Raw genomic sequence first — 26,075 nt, 5'->3', positions numbered from 1 at the left:
TGCCATGAAGTTCTGAATGCTTTGTTTGTTTATCAATTAGAGTATCTTTCAGGAAATTGGTGGTTAACCTGATATGGATCCAGGTCTCCATTAGTCCTTATCGGAGTCATCAGCAATTATTTATAATGCTTCTGCCAGTTCCTTAAAAAGATAACCTTATCAGAATGTGTTGATTTGAAATACTGAAGTTCTTGTGTAGTTTCTGTTCTTTTCCTGCCAGTTAGAATAAAATTAGTGTTTGCGTGCATGTAAAGGCTTTAACTGGTCACAGGGACTTTTTGATTGGAAAGAAAAATGGAAAATCTGATACTTATGCCTATGCTGTAAAAAATCAATGTTTTTCTTTCCTGAAGTAAAGCTAAGACAGCTTTACTTTTCAAAATTTTTTCTTCAAGATATTTTAAATGAGATTGTGAGAACATAAATGGAACTTTATATTAAAATGTATGTGTGTAAATCCAAATGCCTGGAATGAACTTTGCCCTGTAAAGTACAGCTACTTTTGAATTTCTGTGGTACTTTGTTAAACACACATCTTCAAGTGGAAGAGTGCCTGTAAACTTAAAATCAGTGTTTTCTGCTGAAAATCATATGAGAAGAACAACTTCGGTTAGTAAAATCAAGTAATGTCTTTTTCTTAAAATAAATTTTCTATTCTTTTTTGGGGTTGCAACTGTATCTAATGCTGCTTCTTTTTCTTCTCATAGTAGGCTGTGCTGGAACAAAAATGCAATGAAAGAAACACTGGATGAATGAATGAAAAGCCCTGCTTTGCAATCCCTCAGCATGGCGGGACTGCAGCTCATGACCCCTGCTTCCTCCCCAATGGGTCCATTTTTTGGACTACCATGGCAACAAGAAGCAATTCATGATAACATTTACACGCCAAGAAAATATCAGGTACTAGTGATAGTACTAATAGAGTAATATTAGAAAAAAGTACAATTAAATCCATTAATTTAATGGAAAAAGAGCCAGAGCAGGTGGAAACTGTGCAGTGTTGCACACTGCCTAAGCATGTCTCTCTCAACTCCATGTGTTGGGAGTTAATTCTTTAGTTTGACTTCACTCTACATTTGTTATATTCCCATTCCCTCTTCTCAGTTTTCTTTAATGAGCAGAACAACATTTAAGCTGAGTATTCTCCTGCTCTCTGCAGAACGCCGTTATGGACAAATAGAGTAAACTGTGACTCTCAACTGTATGCACACATCATGTCTCCTTCCCCCTATCTTATGTCTTCTATGTAGTAAATTTTGATTTTTGGTTTACAGACAGGTCAAAGCAACTCTGTAAAGTCAGAAACCTCTTCAGGTTACCTTGTTTTTCACTTTAAGATAAACTGTTTCTGAGTTCTAGAGTTTCACTGCAGGGGTGCCCAAAAGCCGGCATTTTGTTAGTATTACTGAGGAGCTTCAATCACCTTGAGCTAGTGTACTTACTTATTTGGCTGTATTGGTATATGCAATTAGATTGAAAAGCTGTAGCTTCTTCACACAATGTATCTAGTAGCAGAATCATCTATTAAAAAGATATAGTTAGAAAGCTACCTGAGAACAAATTGTGGCACTGAAGGATTTTAGATTTAGAAACTGGACTATATATAGTGTGTTAATATTTTTTAAAGATTGTAACAGTACATTGTTATGAAAGAGAAATGTTAATTCTGTGGCAGTGTAAAGATCTCAAGATCGAGATACTATTGACTTGTCTATAGTTTATTTATCACTTGTGTTATTTTTTGTCAGCTTTTTCACTGCATTGCTGCAAGTAAGGACATTATTATTTTTTAAACCTAGGTTGAACTGCTTGAAGCAGCTTTGGATCATAATACAATAGTCTGCTTAAACACTGGCTCAGGGAAGACTTTTATTGCAGTACTACTCACTAAAGAGCTGTCCTATCAGATCAGGGGAGATTTCAACAAAAATGGAAAAAGAACTGTGTTCTTGGTCAACTCTGGTAAGACAAAAAGTTCCTAAACACACTGCTAGTATTTCCATGGAATATTCTGGAACAGATGTTGTTTGATAGCAAAGCTGGGAGAAAATTTTGCATAAATTCTTTCAACAGCCAGGATGTGATACCTTTAATCTTTTGTTTATAATCTCTTTGATATAAACTTTTAATGTATATTACATGTTTTGTTTGCTATTTTAAAATTAAGACATTGAATCTGAAGTGCAATTTAGTTACCTATCTGTTTCCTTGATGTGGTTTTGCATAAAGGCAGTTGCCATGTAGACCTGGTTTAACATTAGTCTAAGCTAAAGATCCCGCTATAAAACATGGTGCTAGGTAATATGACACACATCTTGAAAACCAATGTATGGAAAGACCTTTATGTGAATGAGATTTATTTTTTTTTCTTAAGCAAATCAAGTTGCTCAACAAGTGTCAGCTGTCAGGACACATTCAGACCTTAAAGTGGGAGAGTATTCAAGTTTAGAGATAACTGAATCATGGACAAAAGAGAAGTGGAGTCAGGAATTCTCTAAGCATCAGGTAATGTATTAAGTATAAACTATAAGCTAAATGTACAGTGGGTTAGGCTGGGTCAGAATTGATTTCTTCCAATTATATGTTCAGTTTTTTCTAAAAGAAATGCAGCATATTGGTATTATTTTTGTATTAATTATGAGACAAAACATGTAGGTGTTATGAGGTTGCTTTTAAAAAGCTGTCCTTTTAGTCTTTTGTTTTCAGTCTCCTGGACTTGTAGTTCATGATGATGATTAAAGAAGATATTTGGAGTATGCATGTTATACCTTAAATGCCATTAAAATTTTGTTAAATATTAGGTTAAATATATGATAAAATTGAATGTTTTCTGGGGACGCAGAACATTGACATTTTGTTACTGCTTTTTTAAGTGCACTATTTCTGTATACTTGTCTTTATAGATGGAAATTCATTAGCTTTAATGTAACAATTTCCTTGGCGGTTCTTTTTTTCTTTTTTTTTTTTTAAGGTGACCTACATATCTTGCAGGAATGCAAATATTTCTAATTTCTGGATTTTTCTCTCTGGCAGTTAATAGTGGTGTATGAAATATGTCTGAGTAACTCTGACAGGAGAAAGTGGAGTTCAAAGTTAGTGTAAAACTAGTGCATAATTTTATCAAGATTTTTATCTGTGTCAGTGTACAAGAAATAAGTTTTTCTTTTAGAAGAATTGTGATAACATCCTGGTTTTGTTACAGCTGCAAATGGTTGGAGACTTATGAAGAACTATCATTCTTACCAGAGACATGATGATGGGACACATAAGGGACACTAACTTATGAATTTAATGATATTTGTTCTGTGTAGTCTGGCTGCTGATGTTGATATTGTCTGTTGTATTGGTTTTTTTCTAGGCATGTGAATATATATATAATCTTTATCTATATATACAAACCCCTTCAGACAGATTAATCTCTCCTATAGAGAATGTTTCATTCTCTTTTGTCCTTACCTGGTGTAGGTAGATGAGCAGGGGTTGATATTTGCTAATGTTGTCTAACAAGACCTGCCGAAGGCTTTCCTCCTTCACCTTCGTCTAAGATACTTTTCTCGTACTGACACATGTTTTTTTCCTTTCAATCTAGGTTCTGGTTATGACATGTCATGTTGCTTTGACTGTTCTGAGAAATGAGTATTTATCCCTGTCAAATATTAATCTTCTGGTGTTTGATGAGTGCCATCTTGCAATCCAGGATCATCCATACCGTGAAATTATGAAGGTGGGCTTCCATTGCTTGAATGTTTTAATACTTGCTTGAGAAGGAGAAGTCGGTGGGAGGGCTGGGGAATTGGGAACCATTTAAGGCAACTGTTTCTACCAAGGAAAAATATTAGTGGAACCGTATGTTAGCATGTTCTGGTACTGTGAAATTACTGCAATGAATTAAGACTTCAGTGGTATTAAAAGATAGAAAAATAATGTATTTACTGTATTTTATAGCGGCCATTAAAGAAAAATCTGACATTGGCAGAGAAGTTAAATTTATGGAATTAGGGGAATTTTTAAAATTCATTGATAAGATATTTGAGTTTGAGAATGGTATGTACTAATCAGTTTTTATTATTTTTAAAATACTGATTTCTAGAGATGTTTCTAGGACTCTTTCCAGAAAATTTTTGGCTCCACGTGGTATTTGGCTTATAAGTGTAAGACATAATAAATGTATTTTCAAATCTCTCTTCAAGTGCATGTGCCTTTTTATATGGTGTGAAAGTATGATATATATTGTGTCACAAAAATATTTTGTATAATGCTAACGGTTTATATTTTTTCTACATTGTGAATATTTACCTTTAAATATGATGGCTGTTAAATGTTATTCAATTTTTAGTTTAACTTCCAGTCAGTAGAAGTGAAAATATTAATTCAGTGTTTGGTTCCTTTTGCAACACCTGCTATTGAAATAAAAATTTCTAGCCTAAGCATCTTAAGTTTACAGTTTGCTACCTTGATAGTAGGTTTTCAGGATAACTGTCCTAAAGAATTTAATTTGATTTTACTTCACAGATCTGTGAGGATTATCCATCATGTCCACGAATTTTGGGATTAACAGCTTCCATTTTAAATGGGAAATGTGATCCTGCTGAGTTAGAGGAGAAGATCCAGAAACTGGAGAAAATTTTAAAGAGCAATGCTGAAACTGCAACTGATTTGGTGGTCTTAGATAGGTGTGTTCTATAATTACAGCTGTTAAATTGATACTTGCATATTCATTTTGGAATAAACCAATAGCAATATTTACTCTTTTAAATTTTAGAAAAGTTTGTGTGTATGTGATGCTGCTGCTTCTATTTAGGGCAGAGGTGGAATGTTCAATGGCTTTTTGAGTACAAAGGCTGATTGGCCTTGATATTCAGAGATTTTCTGTAGTTGTTAAAAAACCAAAACCAGAAAAAAGGTCAAAAAAGACATCAAAACAACTGAAAAGAACCTCAAGGAAAAAAAAACCAACCCAAAGCAACCAAAAAAACCCCAACACACCACCACCCTTAAAAATTCACATTCCATTAAACATTTCTGAACTTGCAAAGTGCACCCTTATGTTTCGAGTGTAACTGGTTCATGTCCAGTGTATGCCATAATGTTTCTTTTTAGAAAAATGTTGCAACACCCACAGTACAATATGTTCTTAATGTGGAGAAGTTGCCTTTTTTTCCTTTTTTTTTTCTTCCCCCCCCCCCCCCCCCCCCCCAATGAGTAGCCTGGATTTTAAAGGCTGATGAAAGACAGAGAGAGATGAGAGGAAGTGGTAAATACTTAAGTAGCAGAGGAAGTGAGTTACAGAATCTAGAATCCTGTGAATGTTGTTTAAAATAAAGGTGGTGTTAGTGTAATGACTTTTTGTAGGGGAAAATTAGGGTGAAGTGATTTCTGTGTATCTTGTTTTCTTGCACCAGCTGTACTGCATTGATGAGTTTCAGACAAAGTTTTTAAAGTGGTTATTTCATGTTCTGGAACAGATGTGCGTGTGTAAATGTTTTAAATGCATTTTTCTGAACTTATGTGAACCATTAGCTTTTAAGGACATTTCACTGCTATTCAAGAATATTTTACTTATGTAAACATAGATATATAGACATAAATTTACAGTATGTGGATTGGTTTTGTTTTGCATATGAAGACAGTACACTTTGGAAAAACAAATTAAGATGGTGGTCAAGGAAATTCAGTTTATTTTGCCTTGAATTTTGCAATATTTGAAATGAGGATGGCAATATTAACCTCCTTTTTAGGAGTGTATTAGGACGAACAGTATTTTAGAATGAAGTAGTTCAATATTTGGGGTGGTGGAGGGTTTTTTTCTACTAAAGTATTTAGCTGTATAACTACTAATCATTAGTAATTCATGGTGGGGAAAGAAATGCTCTTGAATACATGTCATGTTGAGGTTGTATTTGATGTATAACCTTAAGAGAGTGAAAAAGCTGTGACTTTCAGAAGCTATGTTTATTTAACTTGTTCTTTGCCTTCATTAAGATATGCTTCTCAGCCATGTGAGATTGTTGTAGACTGTGGACCATATACTGACAAAAGTGGGTTGTATGGAAGATTATTAAAGGAATTGGATGAAGCACTTGCTTTTCTAAATGACTGCAACATATCTGTACATTCAAAAGAAAGAGATTCTACCTTAATTTCTAAGCAGGTAAGGATATCAAGCTATGTGAGAAACCTGGGGAATAGGAATCTTACAGCTGTTTTCTTTGCCATGTATGTTACATTACTGAACCCTCCTAACCCAGACATCCTAGACTGTCTGAGCCAAAAGACTTCTGATTGTTGGATTCGTCAACAGTGCAGGTCTTTTCATAAGTGAGTGGGGCTTGAATGTTAGCCATTGATTAGAACTTCATCTGATTTGAGATTCAGATTTGCTTAATGCACTGAAACAATTCTGCACCCTGATGTTGTGGGTCCTCATCTCTGAAGTCAAGAATTTGACATCTTCACAATCTCCTTTGACCTTTGAATAATTGAGTATAGAAGAGGAAATAATGCCTAAGGAAGTATTTGGACTGCACCCAGTTGTATTAAGAGTTGATAGGAAGAATTCAGGCAAAAATTCCAGCCATAGATGTACAGTGTCTGCAGTTTATCTTAGAACAACACTGGACTAGTGCCACACCTCTGGGATGGAATTTGAATCTCAAGCTTGCCCCTGACTTTTTCTGTGTCATGCCAGATGGCAGAGTATAATCCAGAAGGTGTGGTGTATTGAGCAGGGACCTGTCATGCCTGGGGTCCACACATGGTTTTTTTCCCCCACTTGGGCTTTGTGGTTTGGAATTGCCTCCCAAGTTACAACTATGTAGGTGTATAAGTCTTTGAACAAGAAGTCACTAGTGAGTCACATTCCCATAATAGTCCATGAGAAAGGTGGAGAATGTATTTTTTTCTTCAGCCCAAAGTATTGCAGTTTCCTTTAGCATTCTTGGACACTGAGGACTTTGATGCTGGTCCGTAAAATACTATTTAAGCCAGAGAGAAAGATGGTACGTAAGGCAGCCTAGCACAGCTGCATGGGAAATGCAAGTCCTGATTACTTTTGTGCTAAACTTAAAATGTACTAGGCTAAAATATATAAGGAATGCTGGCTGAGAGCAGTCTCCATGACTTGCAGAGTCCAGGAGAGCTGATAGATTTCTAAAGCTTGTAACCCTCTGTGCTTGTTTTCTGATCCAGAAGCTCTCCTAGAAGATGGGGGCATCCATATTAGGAAAAACAAATGAGTTTCAGCCTGAGGTGCTTTTTGTCTTGGCACTGGAGACTATCCAGCCTCTATATGTAGTTGCAATTAGTTTAGATAATTTTGCCTTTAAGTCCTACAGCTAACAGACTTCACAGAGGATAATGTAAAGATGATAGCTAGTTCTTTGCTTCCTCACTGAAGGGAGGAAGAAAGGAAAATTAAAGCAGCAACTATTATCCTGACTGTTACAGCTGAATTTTAGTTCTTCTGTTGTAATATAGGACATCCAAATGAGTTGTTTTAAAAGACCGTCAGCTAAGATGGTAGTACTCAAGTGCCTATGCTGTTTTCTCTGAATAGGGTATAGTTATCTCTTTTTCCTATTCCGCTCTCACACAAACCACTGTGTTTTGTTTTTCCTTTGAAAGAGTAGACTTGCTAAGGCTACCCTAAGGCCACTGTACAACTTTCTGGTTATGTACTTTTGAAACCCTGCCAGCTATCAGTAATAAGTAAAGTAAAAATGCCCAGTAAAGTGTTTATTTTATAAGTTCTATGTTATATATAAAGGATAAGAATTTCTGCTTTGTTTATCTAGCTGCCTCAAGAAGTATTCTTCTTATTAGTATAATTATCCTAGGGTAAATTTCAAATTACAGTTCCACAAAATTGCAAAATATTGACTAAGCTTGGGGTTTTCTTCAGATTCAGAAATGTGCAGAGTTTGAAGTTGATTGATGGTAATTTAAGAGGAAGGGGGAACTTGCTCCATTAGAAACACCAAAGTTCCCAAGGTCATGTAAATAACAAAAGCAGACTTCTGCATATTTTTATAACAAAACAATTGTCATAATTCTTACAAAGATTATGCTGTAAGAGAAAAACGCCCCTAGTCTTAAATGAATAGTTCATGAATGTACTCTTTGAACTGATATTTGAATTCATTTGTTGTAGATATTGTCAGACTGTCGAGCTGTGTTGGTTGTTCTGGGACCCTGGTGTGCAGATAAGGTAGCTGGGATGATGGTGAGAGAGCTGCAGAAGTATATCAAACATGAACAAGAGGAGCTGCACAGGAAATTTTTATTGTTTACAGACACTTTCCTAAGGAAAATACATGCACTCTGTGAAGAGCACTTCTCGCCTGCCTCACTTGACCTGAAATTTGTGACCCCAAAAGTAATAAAGCTGCTTGAAATCTTGCGCAAATACAAACCATATGAACGGCAGCAGTTTGAAAGTGTTGAATGGTATAACAATAGGAACCAGGATAATTATGTATCTTGGAGTGATTCTGAAGATGATGATGAGGATGAAGAAATTGAGGAGAAAGAGAAGCCAGAGACTAATTTCCCATCTCCCTTTACTAATATTTTATGTGGAATTATTTTTGTGGAAAGAAGATACACAGCGGTTGTTCTAAATAGGTAAAGCTTTTTATTTTAAAAAAAAAATTTTCTGAAGAAAAATTGCAGACTCAGCTGCCAGGATAATATCATGAATATGTAGGGGATTATCTTGTGTTTTCAGAACTCTGTTTATAAAGTTGGAGATCATTCTGGATCTATGTAAAGCAGGTGGAGTGGATGGGAAGAGCATGTGTCTTTGAAAATTGTACTCAAGGGCTTGTTTCAAACCTGAGTTCGTAATTTCTTTCCTTTAGAAGGCAAAATGTGAAATACTGTACTGAACCTGTAAAATAGGCATATACTGTTCTGTCTTAATCAGTCTTTAAATTTATATTTGCAATGGATGTTGGAAACTTCTCTAGCTTACTGAGTGCAATACTTCTGGAAGTTTTACTGTTACCCTACTAAATCACACTATTATATGATCCAAGTCTACAGAAAACCAAATTCACCCTTGCACAAATATCTCTCAAGATTTACCAGTACTGCTTTCAGAGTTGGTGTTTGTAAAATGCCTATTCAATCAAATACTAAGTGCTTTCTTGCAGTCTCCACCAAGAAAAATAAAAACCTGCGAGTATTTGCCAATTTGCAATACTCTAGTTCCTTATCGGTTCGTATTCCTGAATGTGCTTCATGTTAGTTATATATAACACTTAATTGTTAAATGCTGTTTGCCACAAACTATGAATTACATGATTTATTTATCTGTCCTGATTTTGTTTTTCAGTAGGTTTCTCAGATAGTGTAATAAATATCCTGTGCAAGGTGTTCATTGCATTCTGGATACCTCTGAATCTGACCCCTGTGTTGATACATTTTTGCCCAAGTCAGTAGTTTGAATAACATACTCTTTCATGTGCCAACTTGCCTATGTGCTTTTTCTCAACTTCATCTTTTCTCTTTGCCTTTTTTTGCATTTTCAAATATGTTCACATACATCTGCAAATATGAGGCAAACTAAGCTGTTCAGTGAAATGAACATATTCTGTTAATAACTCCTGAAGAAATAACATTAACAGAATCTGATAACATTTTTGCTGAACTGAAATGAGTATTTCATTGCCCTGCAGGGAATGAACAGAACTGGGGAAACGTTATTCTTCTCTGTTAAGTTATGAATATGCTTTAAATCATACTGTTTTTCCACTGTACGTTCTTGTAGACAGTGATTTATACACTATACAATATCATAACTGCTGTTGAACCTGACAGAATATGGTGTCTAGATGAAATAGGTAATCAAATTCTGGCATTTTTAACCTCACCTTGGGTTGAGGTTATTGGCTGCAAAATATAAAACTGTATGTAACTTTTTGTCCCCTTCCCAAAGCTAGCTACCAGACTCTCAAAATGCTCCTTTACCTCATGTAATACATGATCTCAGAATACATGGTTGACCATCAGACCTGAGCTGTTGGAATTAAGACTAGAAGCCTTCAGTGGAGAACCTCATTATAGGCTCATTTGAGCAGAGTGGATTTAGTTCAGGGCCTCTGCTGATGATACTTAATATACAGGAGAAAGAATGAGACAGTCATGAGTGTTTGAATTAGTGTATCACAACTACTTCAGCTTCCAGTAATCCAATATGGATTGTTCAATGGAACCAAGTTAGAAATAGAACTTTTCTTAAAATGTATTTATTATGGTAGTATTTAGAGATTAGAATACCATTTTATTAAGTCCATGATGACTGAGGAAAGACAAGATTCATGGCATGTGTTTGTACTTTCTGGGTCTTTGATTATTATTACACTCAACTAATGGAGCGGCTCACTTATTGTTTAATTTGGTGTATACAGTTGAATTCTGGTGCCTATAAGCTCCTTTTCAGAAGAGAAGACATTTTCTAAAACCCAGTTTCCTTGCATATGCATTGCAGTACCTCTCAACTCCCTTAGGGAGAGGTTGGAAAGCAGAAGTTCTTGTATCTGTTTGAAGAACAGTTCCTGTTACCTACCACAAATACTTACTTAATCTCAAGGTTGAAGTCTTGAATGTTTCTCAGGAACTTGCCAAAGATGTGCACAGTGAAATGTTTATTCAGATGTTTTTAATTGTCCATTTCTATAACAAATGAAATTAAGTAAGAATGTTTGAGATGCTTAGCAGGTAATCAATCTGTATGACCTGACAGAAATACTATATGAAAAAAGAAATATTAAGAACCCAGGATTTCTGGCCAGTTATTAAACCGTACTTTCTTAGTATGTCTGTCTCAAGAGCCTAGAGACTGCATAGAGAAATGTAACTCTATTTAGCCTTGAACTAACAAATCACATTTGCATTTTAGCACAGGATGATCCTTATAGTCTATTTCCAGAAGGATGGCAAGCTATTTGCCACTTTTCCATCTTCTTGCCTGTATTCCCTTTCCATTCCAGTTTTAACAGATTGCAAAGGAAGGAAGTCTTCAAGGTGTTTTATGTTCCCATAGATTTTGTTAGAAATAGGGACCAGGAAAGGGAGCAAGACTTCAGTAGTTTTTCAAGAGTAGAAACAGCAGGGAGAACTTTGCCATTTTCCATCTGATTTGGCAGCAGCTTGCTGGGCAGATGGTAGGCATGTAGCTGGGGACTGGCACAGCACCCATCTACTTATTTATGAGACAGAACTGCTAGGGTTTTATCTGGGAAAGGTTGGAATTGCTGTTGGAGGTGTACAGAGGCAGGCTGTTCTTTGGCTGTGAGGAGCACCTGACAATGGGCACGATGCATGTGCTGTTGAGCAAAGTAGTACTGGGATGGCTATAGTGAGACATAAAAGGGATCTAATTTTTTTTATATTTTTATTTGGGTCTGCTGCTCAAAAGCCTGTTACAGTTGAGAAGTCACAGATTCTGTCCATCCTGAAAACTGATTAACTAATGTTGCTACAGTGTACTTAGTTTGATTGCACATGGTAATTTGGTTTTAAATCCATAAATGTTTCATTCTAGATTTAGCGTATTATTTGTACGAGCAATCTTCTACCTTGTCTTTGAAATCAGAACACTGCAGAAGGCAGTCTTTCCTGCTTCTGTAACCTAAAGAATAAACTGAAAGGAAATAAATTGACAGCATGGATGCTCCTCACATTCCTGTTCAGTATTCCTTTTAAAGTATTGGATTAAGTCCTCTGTTTGGGTTATTTTCACAATTAGTGAATTTTTCACTGGGTAGGCTGAGCATTGCTCTTTAGAAAAACAGGTCAATATTTTGTCACCAGTGTACTTGAACAGGATATATTAAGTAGAATTGCAATATTATGTTTTAACCTAAAATTTAATATCTTATACTGAGAAAACATACTTTTTTGAGGAAGCAGTTACAGGTCTGCTTCTAAAATCAAGCACAGTTAACAGAAAAAGAGATAAACAAAAGCAATTGTAAGTAGGGTGCTTTAGCAACAGGGAGCCTTAGAGTAATAGATTGGTTTAAAAATGTCTGGTTTTGCTGTGATAGGTCTGAAATGTGTGATGCAGGGCCACTCATGCTGTATAGGTATGCAGTCTGTCTTGTGTTAACCTTACAGGGCTTTTTGAGAAGACTGCAGTAAGTTTGTGTTAGCGTGGCTTAATTGTCATGCTTCCACTTTTTCTTTTAATATAGGTCTTAAATACTAAAGATTTTCTTCCATTTTCTGGGTTGTGTGACTTCTAAAAACACGTGTAATATTTTTAGGTTGATAAAAGAAGCTGGCAAGCAAGATCCAGAACTGGCTTACATCAGTAGCAATTTTATAACTGGACATGGCATTGGCAAGAACCAGCCTCGTAACAAGCAGATGGAAGTAGAATTTAGAAAACAGGAAGAGGTAACTTCAAGAAAAAAAAAAATTAAATTAGCAATACCTTCAGAACCTTATTTTTTTTTTGTGTGTGTGTCTTTAAAAAACAAAAAAAGCCAACAGGCGGAGTCTGGGGCAAAGTCATTGGAAGTTCGGGGAATATCTTTGGTTTAACAAATATGCACACGTATTGGAGATACAGATGTTGTTCATAAAAAAAGTAACATGTTTAGAAATGTTGGTATGTCATGTTACACAAATGGAAATTAAAACTTCATGTAAAATCATGTTTATGTCTAGTCAGATCTAATTTTTCCACATTTGTGTAATGGTAATATAGTAATACTATAAAGAAAATAAAAGTTGGTGACATATTGCAATAGTTAAGCTGGTTTTAATATTTATCTTTTATAAAAGTGAATTTGGTAAATGATTAAATGATATAAATATTAATAAACCACACGATCTTTAAATCATTAAAGCTCATCCCAGCTGCTATGTCCTCCTTAGTATTATTTCATATATAGTATAAATATCAGAAGTGTCAGCTCTAGAATATGCTCTATCCCCAAAGATGCTTCAGCCTCAGAATGTTTGGGAAAAGATGCTGTCCTGAAAGCAGCTTTTTTTTTTTCCTTTTATACCACAACGGAAAAATTGTAAATAAATAGGAGGGGATCCTCTCCATTGCTAGTGGCTATATTAGCTTCTTAGACTCATATGATTCCACATATCAGATTTGATTCCTGGTTCTGATAAATAGTCTTGTTGTATTTCTGAAAAGATTTTTGTAATAGTTTTGCATTTGCATATTTAGAAATATTTTCAGAGTGTCTGACCAACCCACCTTTTTCTTATTGCCTTTTGTTGAATCTCATGATGGAAACAGATCTTGGACTAATTTCTCAAATCTATCTTCATTACTTTTGCAGGTTCTTAGAAAATTTCGAGCACATGAAACCAACCTACTTATTGCTACTAGTATTGTAGAAGAGGGTGTTGACATACCAAAATGCAACTTGGTAGTGCGTTTTGATTTGCCCACAGAGTACCGCTCCTATGTGCAGTCAAAAGGAAGAGCCAGAGCACCAATTTCCAATTACATTATGTTAGCAGATACAGACAAAATCAAAAGTTTTGAAGAAGATCTTAAGACATATAAAGCAATTGAGAAGGTATGAGGGCAGATGAATGGGCCTGGTCTGGTTAAATGTTTCATAGTAATTTTTTAAGGGAAAAATTTCTCATGTTCTGTTCTTGAAATGTTAAGATCCTCAGAAACAAATGCTCAAAATCTGTTGATACCAATGAAACTGAAACTGAACCCATTGTTGATGATGATGATGTATTTCCACCCTACGTATTGAGGCCAGATGAAAACAGTCCAAGAGTTACTATTAACACTGCTATTGGACACATAAATAGGTAAGAGGCATATTTAATTTTTACTTCATGTCTTTGAATAAAAAGTTTCTTTGTCTGTCTCACAACATGGAAGCGTAGGCTGAGGCATTTTACACTTTTCCTCTTAGGCATCTTGATATGCTCTCTCAAAGAAAGTGGTCACAGCAATTTGAAGGTGTTATTTGCTATTTTTATCTTTATCCTACCAGAGGTTCTAGCACTGATAATAACTGTAGTGATAATGATTCCTGATAAAAGCTTCCCTGAAAACATAGTTTCAAAATGGGTAGTAAGATTGGTTTTTTTGCTTGTCAAGCTAGTTTTGAAAATAAATAAATAAAAGAACTGTTGAAACTGTAGTTAAATCTTCTAATTCTAATATTCACATTTGTCTTAGCAGTCTGTTGTCATCTTTAAAAACCAAATCACAGTAATAAAGCTGAACATAATAAAAGTCCACAAGACAGGTTGGTATGCTTCCAGGGAAGCTGGTCAAGTGTCAAGTTTTTAAGACCAAGACAATTAGAGGAGGTTCTTAGTGACAGGAAGACGTAGATATTATTAATACTTCAAAAAAAGGTCAAGTAAGAAGATCCAGGGAGCTATGGACTGGTCAATATAACTGTAGTCATATGCAATAATATGGACCAAGTCCTCATCACAGCAGTTTCTAGGCATGTAAAGAAACCAACCAAGCTTTGCTGGAGGCAGTTTTTGACCAACCAGACTTCTTATCTCCAGTGTGATGAAGTGGTTGACTCTGAGAAGCCCTGAATGTCATTTACTTAAGTAAAGCTTCTAATGCAATTGCCAAAGTGCCTCAGTAGCTAAATTCTTGAGATGCAGTCCATTTTGATTGACTGCCTGGTAAATACAGCCTGTCAAAAGCAGTCAGATTTGAAGGGTGAATGGTAGATAGTAGGTGGTTCATAGGCTGTCTGGTAGCTGGTTATATGTGGCATTACTCCTCTACTGTTCAGAGGTTCAGCATGGTTTAACATCAGCGTGTTTGCATTTAATACTAAGTTGGGAGAGAGGGAAGTGAGTACAAGGGAGGAAAGGCTACCATTCAGAGGGAAAACCATGACAAATAGGAGGAATAAGGCAATAGAAAAATCAGGAGACAATGCAAAACCTGGGACCTGAGATGAGATAGACTTGTGCATCATTACAACCCTAGAATGACCTTGCTATGGAGACCTGGTATATATTAAAGGACTTGGAGGTCTTCTGCTCAGTAGTTAGTTGAGTATTTGTCAGCAGTGTACCTTTGCAGTGGCCAGTATGGCCTGAAATCACCTTCTGTAGCGCCCACACCAGTAAGGCAAGGTTCCACTGAAATGTGTTTAGACTTCAATTTGCAGGTTTTGATGATCTGTAAAATGTTTTGTCAACTTAGGTACTGCGCTAGATTACCAAGTGATCCATTTACACACCTAGCTCCCAAGTGTAAAACCCGGGAACTACCTGACCATACGTTTTACTCTACTCTCTACCTGCCAATCAACTCACCTCTTCGAGCTTCAATTGTTGTAGGTATTTGGGGAAGAAAAAGCATGGAAATAAGCAAATATATTGGTCTAAGAACTGGTCTGTGCTGTTTCTAGAATTAGTATCATAGTTGTTAATGAAAATTTTTTCTGTATTGTGCTCTGTAACTGTATTTAGGTCACTGTTTATTTCTGTTATAATCCATTTTCCATCAGTTACTGTTTATGCCAAAGGCAAAAATATTTAGATATTCTTCCAGGGCCTTGTTGTTTCACACATTTGTCATGTATTGTTTTTGATCAATAGTATGTTGAGTTCTTGTAATTTTGGTTTTTGTGGAAAAACAATGTAATCCTGAATATCTTCATAAAACTGTCATCAGTGCAATTTTTAAAAAAACTTTGCTTACCCAATATGCTTGTGTGAAACTAATGAAACAAGTATGGTAAGTAGTGTGCTAATCAACCAAAGTTTTGATGAAGTATTTAAATGTTTATAGGGTCCTCCAATGAGTTGTGCAAGACTGGCTGAGAGAGTTGTAGCTCTTATTTGCTGTGAAAAACTGCACAAAATTGGTAAGAACTGAAAAAGCAACCTCTTTGGTAAAGTATATTTTATAGTTGAGAAATTACATATGGTGTAGATGATATATATATGCATTTCTGCTGTAGACATGTATTGTAGCTTTCTTTCACTTGCCTTGTTTTGTAGTATGATCATGTACTTAACAATTTAGCTTAGATCTTATAAGCTAAAGTTAAATTTTCCAGGGAAATCTTGTTATATAACCTATTTTGTCTTAAACAGCAAAAACAAGATTAGAACAAGAGACACAGATTTTGCCATTGAATATGGCAAATTTAATATATTATTAAAAGGGAAAAGAGTCTTGTTCTCTAGAAGATATTGATTATAGGTCAGAAACTATATCCTGCAACCAAAAGATAACTTGCCTTTTAAAGTGAATTGTGACAAATTAAAAGATATAATACACAACCCTAAATTTATTGTTTACTGTATCATAAGTCATGTTCCGAAAAAAGTACATTGAGGGACTACTTCAGCTCTCTTGTCTCTAGTTAAGTATAATGGAGCATGTTTTTCGTTGTGTAACATTTTGAAGAGAATTCCATGTTATGAGTTTTTTTTATGAAGTACAGGAGTATTTATGTATCTTTTAAGTAAAAAAATTTGTAGGTCTGGTATTTGTATTTTATTTCTGAATTAAACCCTTTGATCACTGAATTCATACCGATAAATGTATCCAAGAATAACACCCTAATGGCTCAACCCAGTGTTGAGAGAGCATATTCAACAGTAGTAATTCACTTTTTAGAATGACGGAGAAATATAATTGTTCCCTCTTTCTTGGCATAACTCCACGTGAGTGATTTTTAAATTAGTATTTCAGTCAAGGATTGCCTTTTATGGCCAAAAAGAATTCATTGGTTTTTGATATTTTCATTATAGAATTCAGTTTTTTAATTTCAGTGAGTTTTGCTGTAAATGAGTTTTTTGTCCCAAAATTCAGTCTTTATCACTCTTTCCCCAAAGTTCTGCTTTTGGAGCCTTGCAGGAGTCTGTGTATTTTAAAAACTTATGTGAGGTGTTTTCATGAGGAATCTCATCTGATGTGTAGGATGTGAAGGAACCAAGATTTGATTGTTCATAATGCTATTTCTTCACACTCTTTTGTAATAATTAGGTGAACTGGATGATCATTTGATGCCAGTTGGTAAAGAAACGGTTAAATATGAGGAGGAACTTGATTTACACGATGAAGAAGAAACCAGTGTTCCAGGAAGGCCAGGCTCTACAAAACGAAGACAGTGCTATCCTAAAGCTGTTAGTATCACTCACTGCTGTCCACACTTCTGATCAAATGCCTTATGTACTGATGAGGCAGAATTGCTAACTCTTAATTGTATAAGTATTTTTTACAACGTCTTGCATTTATATTGAAACTATTTTGTAGTTTAAATTCTGTGTAAAATTGCACTGTTACCTGAATTTATGGTACCGCATGTTTTGGAAGCATGCGTGTGAGTTCAAGGAGCATACACTTTCTGTAGGGCTGGTTGACTGTATTAACCTGGTATGAAAATAACTGTGAGGAAAATTGTCCTGCATTAATAATCTGTAAAATATTTACCTTCTCTGGTAAATGCACTAGAGCAAAGGAGGAATTACTGGCTTTCTAGACAAAGAGATGCACGGGGCTAAACACAGAAAAATGTGGGGTTTTTTTTAGATACCTGGTTTAATTTGGGAAGTTTACCGATTGAACATAGAATTTCATAGCTTCTGGTTTAAATCTTAGTATACCTAATAACTATACTTTTACTATTTTTTCATTTTTAAAATAGTTCTAAATATTATACTTAATATGCTAAAGGGTATACTACAGTGCTGCATTAAGTAACTTATCCACAGTTCTGTTGTAACAGGCTTCAACCACATCAGTTTGTAGAGTTGGATTTCTTAGATGGTATGTGTATGGGAATTTCAAATACTTTAAAAGTAAGGGAAAATAGAGGAAACAAGCTGTGTCAGAGTATTTTGCAACTACTCTGGAACCTTCCTTCTTCCCCTGCAATTGTTACAGGTTCTGTCTAAGGTCCTTCGAATAGGACAGGTACCTTATTCAGAATCTGATAATCTGCATTTCACGGAGAAACTGATAGTCTTTGTCATATGGAGGAATGTCAACATGGACACCCACATTAGTGGGCTGTAGTGCTGTGTTGTACCTTCATGTGCAGCCTCAGTTGTGGTGATAGCCCTTCAGTAATTCCATTCTTGCCATCTCCCACATGCCCCAATTTTATTAGTAGTTCCAGTAATCAGTTACTAGGAAAGTTTTGGGAAGGATACCATGGCATCACAGAGGGAATGACAGATGAGAAAACCTTTCTTGCAAGACTCCACAAACACTTTGCATCTTTGCACAGTGTTTCTTGGTAGGCTATTACAAGTACTTTTCTCTGTCCTCTTGCCTCACTAGTGATTAGGGGTGACTCAAAATGCAAGATTATTCTCTCTCGTTCAGAGGAGTTGATTTGTATAGTGATGCATCATTCTTTCTCAGTTTTGTTTTTTTTTTTAATAGGGAATCTAAGAATATTTTTCCTTGCTTTTGTCCCAGCTTTTCACATCTGGAAAAGAAGCTTTGGCAAATGCTTAAGGTCTCCAAGATCCTCTTGGGCTTAATGTAGTTATTAAACTTATGAGTAATTTTCCATTAAGTAAAGGCCATAGTTTTACTGCAGTGTAACTTTAAAATCCAGGACTACATGTATTGCAGTTTAGTTTTAGACAAACAGGAGGATCAGTTTTGAGACCTGCAAAGTAATGAACTCCTACCGAACATAAAGCATGGTTTCTTAATGTCTGTGACAAATACAAACAACAGAGTTAAAAGTGCTTGTGGCTGTTATGAGTGTTCACATCTGCAAACTAGAATTGTTATGAGAACTCATATAATGTGCCTGGGCAAAGGGGCAGTCCCTTGAATTTTGTTTGTTTGTCCCAAGCGTATGAAAAACATTTTTGATACTTTTCAGTTCTGCTGGAAGAAGAATCTGTGTTAATGAAGCTGCAATGAAGCTTTATGTGAAAATTGAATTACTGGGATGTAGATTTTGGTTTTTTCTGTGTGTGCACATTTTCCTTTTGCTTCCCCCCCCCTCCCACTGTTAAGGTCCAAAAAGCTTGGACACAGAGTTACTGGTTAAATACAGACATTGGCATCAACACTTCAGTTGTATTTATGGTATTTATGTATTTAAATGCTGCCTGTGTTCTACAGTTAAACTGGCATTTTTAAGACAGGGTGGATAACAAAGTAAGATCAGGGATGTAGTAGAAGTTGCCTCTTGGCTTATAGGGAGATCTGGGAGCATCATGTTCCCTTGATGCAAGTATTTCGACAGATTTCGTGGCTGCCATACCAGGCTGCTGACCAAACACTTTTGCTTAAGAGAAAAACACTACTGAAGCCCAGATTATTTTTTTTTAATTCCTTATTTTTAGCAATGCCTTTCCAAATAAACATGTGACACCTTGTTCAAAGAATAGTATTTAGGTGAACTTCACCGATTTTTATTGTCTTAATGTTTTTTCTTTTTTTGATTTTTAGATTCCAGAGTGTTTGAGGGATAGTTATCCCAAACCTGATCAGCCCTGTTACCTGTATGTAATAGGAATGGTGTTAACAACTCCTCTACCTGATGAGCTCAACTTCAGGAGACGAAAGCTATATCCTCCTGAGGATACAACAAGATGTTTTGGCATATTGACAGCCAAACCTATACCTCAAGTAAGGAAACTATTTCCTTTCCTTATTCTACATACCTTACAACCTGTTGCTTTCCACTTGCTCCCCCCCCAAGACTGAAGAGTTGGAAATGACCATGAGTACTGTTTGTATCTGGCAGCCTCAAGAAAATAAACAACAGTATCCATCCACTCAAGTCTCCACTTTTTGTATTTATGGATAGAACTGTCTGTTCTATTTTGGCCAAACTTTTGGTTTACAAATTTATTTTTTAGGATTTTGCACTTGCAAATCCAAAATGTCCCTCCTTCTTTGTATGAGGTATGACAGGAGTTGACATTTCGGCTACAGACATGACCTACACCGCACTACCTTATCTATACAAAAGCTATGGTAACAACTCCTCAGCATTCCTGGTCTGCAGCAGCAGCAGAAAAAGTCAGCCATGTTAATTGAAATTGACACCTCTTGCTTCGGAAAATTTTTAGTAGACGTTTTCTGTTGGAGAGACTCAGTTGAAGAAGATTTTTTCAAATTGTATTTTTTGTTGTCCACATAAGAAAACATTTCTTCCTTCATAACAGAAAATACTTGCTTTTCTACCTATCTTTTATAAAGAGAAGAGCTGTAAAGCACAAGGAGAACTATTTAAAGAACCAAATCAGTCATTCTTTAAGCTTTCAGAATCTCATTTGTAATTGAAGGTCATCACAGTTCAAAATTCTGATCCAATTTGATCCAGTTTGCTGTGGGGTCAGGCAAGCATTACCTCAGCGTCTGAACTAAACAGCCAGTACTCTGTAGAGGAATCCTGCTCTGAATTGTCTTTTGTGATTTCTTTCGGTTTTGTTTCTTTAGATTCCTCACTTTCCTGTGTATACTCGCTCTGGAGAGGTTACAATATCTATTGAGCTTAAGAAATCTGGTTTTACCCTGTCTCTGCAAATGCTTGAGCTGATAACAAGGCTCCACCAGTACATTTTTTCACATATTCTTCGTCTTGAGAAACCTGCACTAGAGTTCAAACCCACAGAAGCTGATTCAGCCTATTGTGTTCTACCTCTAAATGTTGGTAAGAACAAAAATTTTGTAATTTATAACTTCTCAGAAAAGTTCAGCCTGGAAAACTGAGTTGCGCATTTTCCTTTTTAAGTTGATGACTCCAGCACTTTGGACATTGACTTTAAGTTTATGGAAGACATTGAGAAATCTGAGGCACGTACAGGCATTCCCAGTACACAGTATACAAAAGAAATGCCTTTTATTTTCAAGTTAGAAGATTACCAGGATGCAGTTATCATTCCACGGTGAGTACTCTATATTTAGGTATGTACTTATTGTATTTATACAAACACTTGTAATAAGGGAATGTTAGTATCTGCGGCAGAATTGCTTTTTGTGAACTGTATGCTATTAATTTGAAGGTATCTGGCTGCGTCTCAAACAACTTAAAGTTGTTTTTTTTTAATGAGTAGTTAATCTTATATAGTAGGATTTAAGTGTTTAGGTCTCCCAAAACTCATTACCTTTTTATTAGAAATAGTAGAGCTCACCACAAAACTTACGTAGTATTCTGATAAAACATTGCATCTTCATCGAGAGCTGGCCTACTGAAACCAATTTTAGTTTGGAAGATTGAGTGGGAGTCCCGTTCTCTGGTTACTGCTTATTCACACCTAAGACCTGCTAAAGGAAGGTATGCTGCTGGTAGATGGGAAAATTACGAGTGTAAAGACCAGTTAATAGAATCTTTATATTGAGTGGTATTCATTTTACATACTGGATATGCAAAGGTTCTCTAGAATTGGTAGGCTCTGTGGAGGCTTAATTACTCCCTGTGGACTGACTGGCTTGTGTTGTACCTAGTATATTGTAAACAACAGGACTTGTTAAATATATGTAGAAGATAAATGTAAGTACTTTGTTTTGACCTCACCTGTGTCAGGCTTTTTTTTTTTTTTTTTAATCCCCCCCCCAAGAAGCTGAAAAGGTTCATTAATAGTGCATAAATTTTATTTGGAGATATCTATTTAGATATTTGCATAGAAACTTAAAATGATAGATGCACCAGGTCAAAGTATGAAATCACCTACTATGCAAATCTAATTATTGAATATTGATTTCATGATTTTTCATCATTATTTTCCTGTGCATGTTTATGACCATAGTTTCCAATGAGCATCAGTAGCTACAGTAAAGGTGTTGCAGCATTCTAGCTCTAATTTCAGTCTTCTGTATTACAAGAACTGCATTGTCCTTGAAGGGCTTGTGAACTTACCTTGCTACATATTTGAAGTTTTGTATTTTAACTTTTTTTGGAGGGTGACTTGGTTAAAAATTACAGTTTAGATGTGAGGCAGTACAATCTTTGTATGCAGAGGAACTCTGTTTGTACTGATGTAAAATACCACATAGGAGACTGGATAATAAAAAGCCAGATTATCAAGTTTAATTGGTAGGTGTTTGGAATTAAGAAATTGTAGCATTACGGTTGTCGAGAGCTTGATTTTTCTATTGCGTGTTGAAGACATAGATCCTCTATTTAATTTAAATGTTTATCTGTAGAGGGAATTTTGCAGATTATAGACTGACTTTATTTGTCCTTATCATAGAGCACATCTCATTTAATATTTGAGTTAGCTAAACAAATGATTTCTACAACAAAAAAGAAAGCCACCAACCAAAAATCTCAAGTGAACTACTTAACTATAACTCCTGACCACATTAGAACACGAGGAACTTAGCAAAAGCTTTACCGTAATGCCAAAATATTTTATTTTTTTTTTTAGGTATCGAAATTTTGATCAGCCTCATCGATTCTATGTAGCTGATGTATACACTGATCTTACTCCACTCAGTAAATTCCCTTCCCCTGAATATGAAACTTTTGCTGAATATTATAAAACAAAGTATAATCTTGACCTAACCAATCTCAACCAGCCACTGCTGGATGTGGACCACACATCTTCGAGGTAACAACAGTCATATTTGTCTGATGTTTGTAGTCTGACAGTAAAATGCTTTTTTTTAATCCCTTAAATTACAAGATAAAACTGAGGGCTTGTGTCCTCCAAAATAATTACCGATTTTCTTTTTCTTGAGACCTACCTAACTTATGTAACAACAATTATAACTCAAGTCCATTTTTCCCAGATATAACTGTGCTGTCACTTCACAGCTCATTGAAGTTGAATACTAAGAAAAGTCATCACTTTAGAAAGTTTAGGCTAGTAAGTTCTGTTCATTAATTATGTACTTACATCACAGTATTTTCACATGGTTTTTAGACTTAATCTTTTGACTCCTCGCCATTTGAATCAGAAGGGAAAAGCACTTCCACTAAGCAGTGCTGAGAAGAGGAAGGCAAAGTGGGAAAGTTTGCAGAACAAGCAGGTAAAATAGAAGTATCTAATATTAAAGGACTCATTTAATAGTGATCTGACAACTTTACAAAGAAAATTCTTTTTTTTCCCCTCTCCCCAGATACTGGTTCCTGAGCTTTGTGCTATACATCCTATTCCAGCATCATTGTGGAGAAAAGCAGTTTGCCTCCCCAGCATACTTTACCGCCTGCACTGCCTTTTGACAGCAGAGGAACTAAGAGCTCAAACAGCCACTGATGCTGGTGTAGGGGTTAAATCACTTCCTGCAGATTTCAGGCATGTATTTTTTCGATATGATATCTGAATTCATTGGAAAACAAGGTGGAAACTTAACTATTATTGTGTGATTTATAAAACTGATACCCTTTGCTTAACTCCTGTCACTTCTCAGTAAAACATAGTTGAAAAATATTGATTTTGAATAGTGAAGTTACATGCTGCAATCACAATTCTTTTCAGAAGGCTGTTACTGTTTTTAAACATGTATGTGCATGTAGAGTCTTCTTGTCTTGTGATAACATTTTTTTTGTTAACAAACCCCGCATATATTTTTACAGATATCCTAACTTGGACTTCGGATGGAAAAAATCTATTGACAGCAAATCCTTCATCTCTCTTCCTAACTCCTCAGTAGTAGAGAATGAAAATTACTGTAAGCACAGCACAATTGTAGTCCCTGAAAATGCTGCACATCAAGGTGCTAATAGAACCTCTTCTGCAGAAAACCATGACCAAATGTCTGTGAGTTACAGAACATTGCTCAATGAGTCACCCAGTAAACTCCAAATTGATGTCTCGGCAGAACTTGCAGCAATTAATGGTGTTTCTTATAATAAAAATCTTGCCAATGGCAATTGTGATTTAGTTAACAGAGACTTTTGCCAAGGAAATCAGCTGAATTACTGCAGGCAGGAAATACCTGTACAACCAACTACCTCATATCCCATTCAGAATTTATACAACAGTGAGAACCAGCCCAAGCCCAGCAATGAATGTACTCTACTGAGTAATAAATACCTTGATGGAAATGCTAACAGATCTACCTCAGATGGATGCCCCAAAATGGCAGTGACCACCAGTACTTCAAAAGCTAATAATCTTTCAAAAGACAGAGCAGATTCTGAAAAGAGCCCTTCCACTGGGTACTCCTCAAAAACTCTCGGTCCTAATCCTGGTCTCATTCTTCAAGCTTTGACTCTTTCAAATGCTAGTGATGGATTTAACCTGGAGCGACTAGAAATGCTTGGTGATTCATTTTTAAAGCATGCCATCACTACATACTTGTTTTGCACTTACCCTGATGCTCACGAGGGACGGCTGTCATATATGAGAAGCAAAAAAGTGAGTAGTAACAATCCAGTGTTATTATACCAAAGGCATACTGTAACAAGCCATATATATGAAATTTTTGCCAGAAGATTGAATGGGAACAGGTTGATTTAATTCCACAGCTTTGCTGATTGTACATCAAGTAGCATGCATATTAGGAATAAAAATACAGGACTTACTGGGGGCTTAGTGTTGTTGTAACTGTGCTTGATTGAAACTGTTTTCTGCAGTTCAGTCTGAAGTCTAAATCAGGTGATTATGAACCTAAGAAAGGGCAGGATTGAATAGAACTAAAAGTTCTGGGTTAGTGAGGACATTTGGTGCACTGAACATTAGCGCTGTATTGAGTAGAAACTCTTAACAGGAATGCTTGAATGAAGCATTGAGTTACAACACAGAGCCTTAGGTTATAGCTGTACTTGGCCTTTCCTTTGTTTCCTCAATAAGTTCCTTTCCTGGAAAATTTTTAGCATGATCTTACAGACACACTTAAAAAGGAAACAACAAAAAAATCTTGCAAAACTGTTGCATCAAAACTTTTGAAAGTATTTTAGGGTAAATGTAAATGGTAGGGAGCAGAGTCTTCAGTTCTACTGCTACTGGAATAAGCAATCATGTGAAAGCTTTTGTTCATTTTGTTTTTTCCCCCCACATAATGTGATAACTTGAATTAAATAGTAAGGCTTTGATTGTGTACCTCTAATAAAATGCATCTCTGTGGAAGTGAAATAAGTTGCACTGTTCAAATAAAAGAAGTGATTCATTATTCACATTCAAATTTCAAGATTCTAAAACATGGAAAATGTGTTTGAAAGGAGAAAAAAAGATCGGAAGTTGATAGTTAAAAAGGGAAAGGAAGCATGTTTGTGTCTGTGAGAATGCATTTTTCCCTTCCCTTTAAAATATCTAAAATCATTTTAGAGGCTATTAAAATAACATCTGGATTATGACTTAATAAGATTTGTTGTACAGAACAGTTTTAACACTTTCTACTGCCAAGGTTTAGGTCAGTGTACCCATAAATAATAATTTTTCATTCCAGGTCTAGTCTGAATGTTGATTACTACACTGGTAATTAATGACACTTGTACAGGTTCTATTTACTGTTATTTCAGAAGAGCAGTAAGTTTGTTTTGCAATTAGAATATAATCTGTTAGATTTCTTTAACTGAAGTTGTCACACCTGATATGCTTGGCCTCAAAGAAATATGAAAAGCAAGATGTATATCTTGTTTTGAGTTGGCTATACTATATTAGGAAAGCTGAACTCCCTTTTGAGAACTAGAGAAAATGTATAATGGTACAAGATCTGGCTTGACACATAACATTGTTTTGCTCCTTTTGCATTTTAATGTATTTTTATGTAAATATATGTCCAGAGGTTTATGAGAATGTTTTTCTTAAAGGTCAGCAACTGTAACTTATATCGCCTTGGAAAAAAGAAGGGACTGCCCAGTCGCATGGTGGTGTCGATTTTTGATCCCCCGGTCAATTGGCTTCCTCCTGGTTACATAGTAAACCAGGACAAGAGCAACACTGATAAGTGGGAGAAAGATGAAATGGTAAGACTTCATTTAACTGTGTTGAGGAGTAATTGTTCACATGTCTGTATCCTCTCACCCCTTCCTTCTCCCACCCACCCCCCCAGATACTTTGCTGTGTTTTCAGCCAAAAAAAGGTAAATGCTTATCTTTTTTTTCTTTCTAAAACTTCTCTGCCAGTTAGAGAAAATGAGAGGAAAACGAATTCTGAACCTGAAGTAAGGAAATTTTATTGCACGTCATCCAATAATGAGTGTAGATATTAACAGAGAAACA

At 35.7% G+C, this 26,075-nt stretch overlaps 1 protein-coding gene across 3 annotated transcripts in view; it reads left to right on the top strand.

Moving 5' to 3' along the window:
* DICER1 (dicer 1, ribonuclease III) overlaps positions 1 to 26,075 on the top strand; it is a 63,284-nt gene that overhangs the window by 24,359 nt on the left and 12,850 nt on the right. For all 3 annotated transcript variants that reach the window (XM_027673908.1, XM_027673907.1, XM_027673906.1), the window contains 21 exons: positions 708 to 900; positions 1,800 to 1,962; positions 2,375 to 2,505; positions 3,590 to 3,724; positions 4,513 to 4,673; positions 5,983 to 6,151; positions 8,150 to 8,622; positions 12,270 to 12,402; positions 13,308 to 13,550; positions 13,646 to 13,800; positions 15,179 to 15,311; positions 15,770 to 15,845; positions 16,976 to 17,115; positions 19,409 to 19,588; positions 20,405 to 20,618; positions 20,700 to 20,853; positions 22,336 to 22,518; positions 22,834 to 22,939; positions 23,030 to 23,205; positions 23,487 to 24,270; positions 25,665 to 25,820. In XM_027673908.1, coding sequence (XP_027529709.1) covers positions 757 to 900; positions 1,800 to 1,962; positions 2,375 to 2,505; positions 3,590 to 3,724; positions 4,513 to 4,673; positions 5,983 to 6,151; positions 8,150 to 8,622; positions 12,270 to 12,402; positions 13,308 to 13,550; positions 13,646 to 13,800; positions 15,179 to 15,311; positions 15,770 to 15,845; positions 16,976 to 17,115; positions 19,409 to 19,588; positions 20,405 to 20,618; positions 20,700 to 20,853; positions 22,336 to 22,518; positions 22,834 to 22,939; positions 23,030 to 23,205; positions 23,487 to 24,270; positions 25,665 to 25,820 — 4,209 coding nt within the window. In that variant the 5' untranslated portion in view covers positions 708 to 756. The remainder of the gene's footprint in view (positions 1 to 707; positions 901 to 1,799; positions 1,963 to 2,374; positions 2,506 to 3,589; positions 3,725 to 4,512; positions 4,674 to 5,982; positions 6,152 to 8,149; positions 8,623 to 12,269; positions 12,403 to 13,307; positions 13,551 to 13,645; positions 13,801 to 15,178; positions 15,312 to 15,769; positions 15,846 to 16,975; positions 17,116 to 19,408; positions 19,589 to 20,404; positions 20,619 to 20,699; positions 20,854 to 22,335; positions 22,519 to 22,833; positions 22,940 to 23,029; positions 23,206 to 23,486; positions 24,271 to 25,664; positions 25,821 to 26,075) is intronic.

The sequence above is a fragment of the Neopelma chrysocephalum genome, unplaced genomic scaffold (genome assembly GCF_003984885.1).
Source record: "Neopelma chrysocephalum unplaced genomic scaffold, ASM398488v2 Primary Assembly neopelma1_24, whole genome shotgun sequence".
Classification (NCBI taxonomy): domain Eukaryota; kingdom Metazoa; phylum Chordata; class Aves; order Passeriformes; family Pipridae; genus Neopelma; species Neopelma chrysocephalum.
The sequence above is the reverse complement of the archived record's forward strand: the minus strand, read 5'-3'. Positions and strand labels throughout refer to the sequence as shown.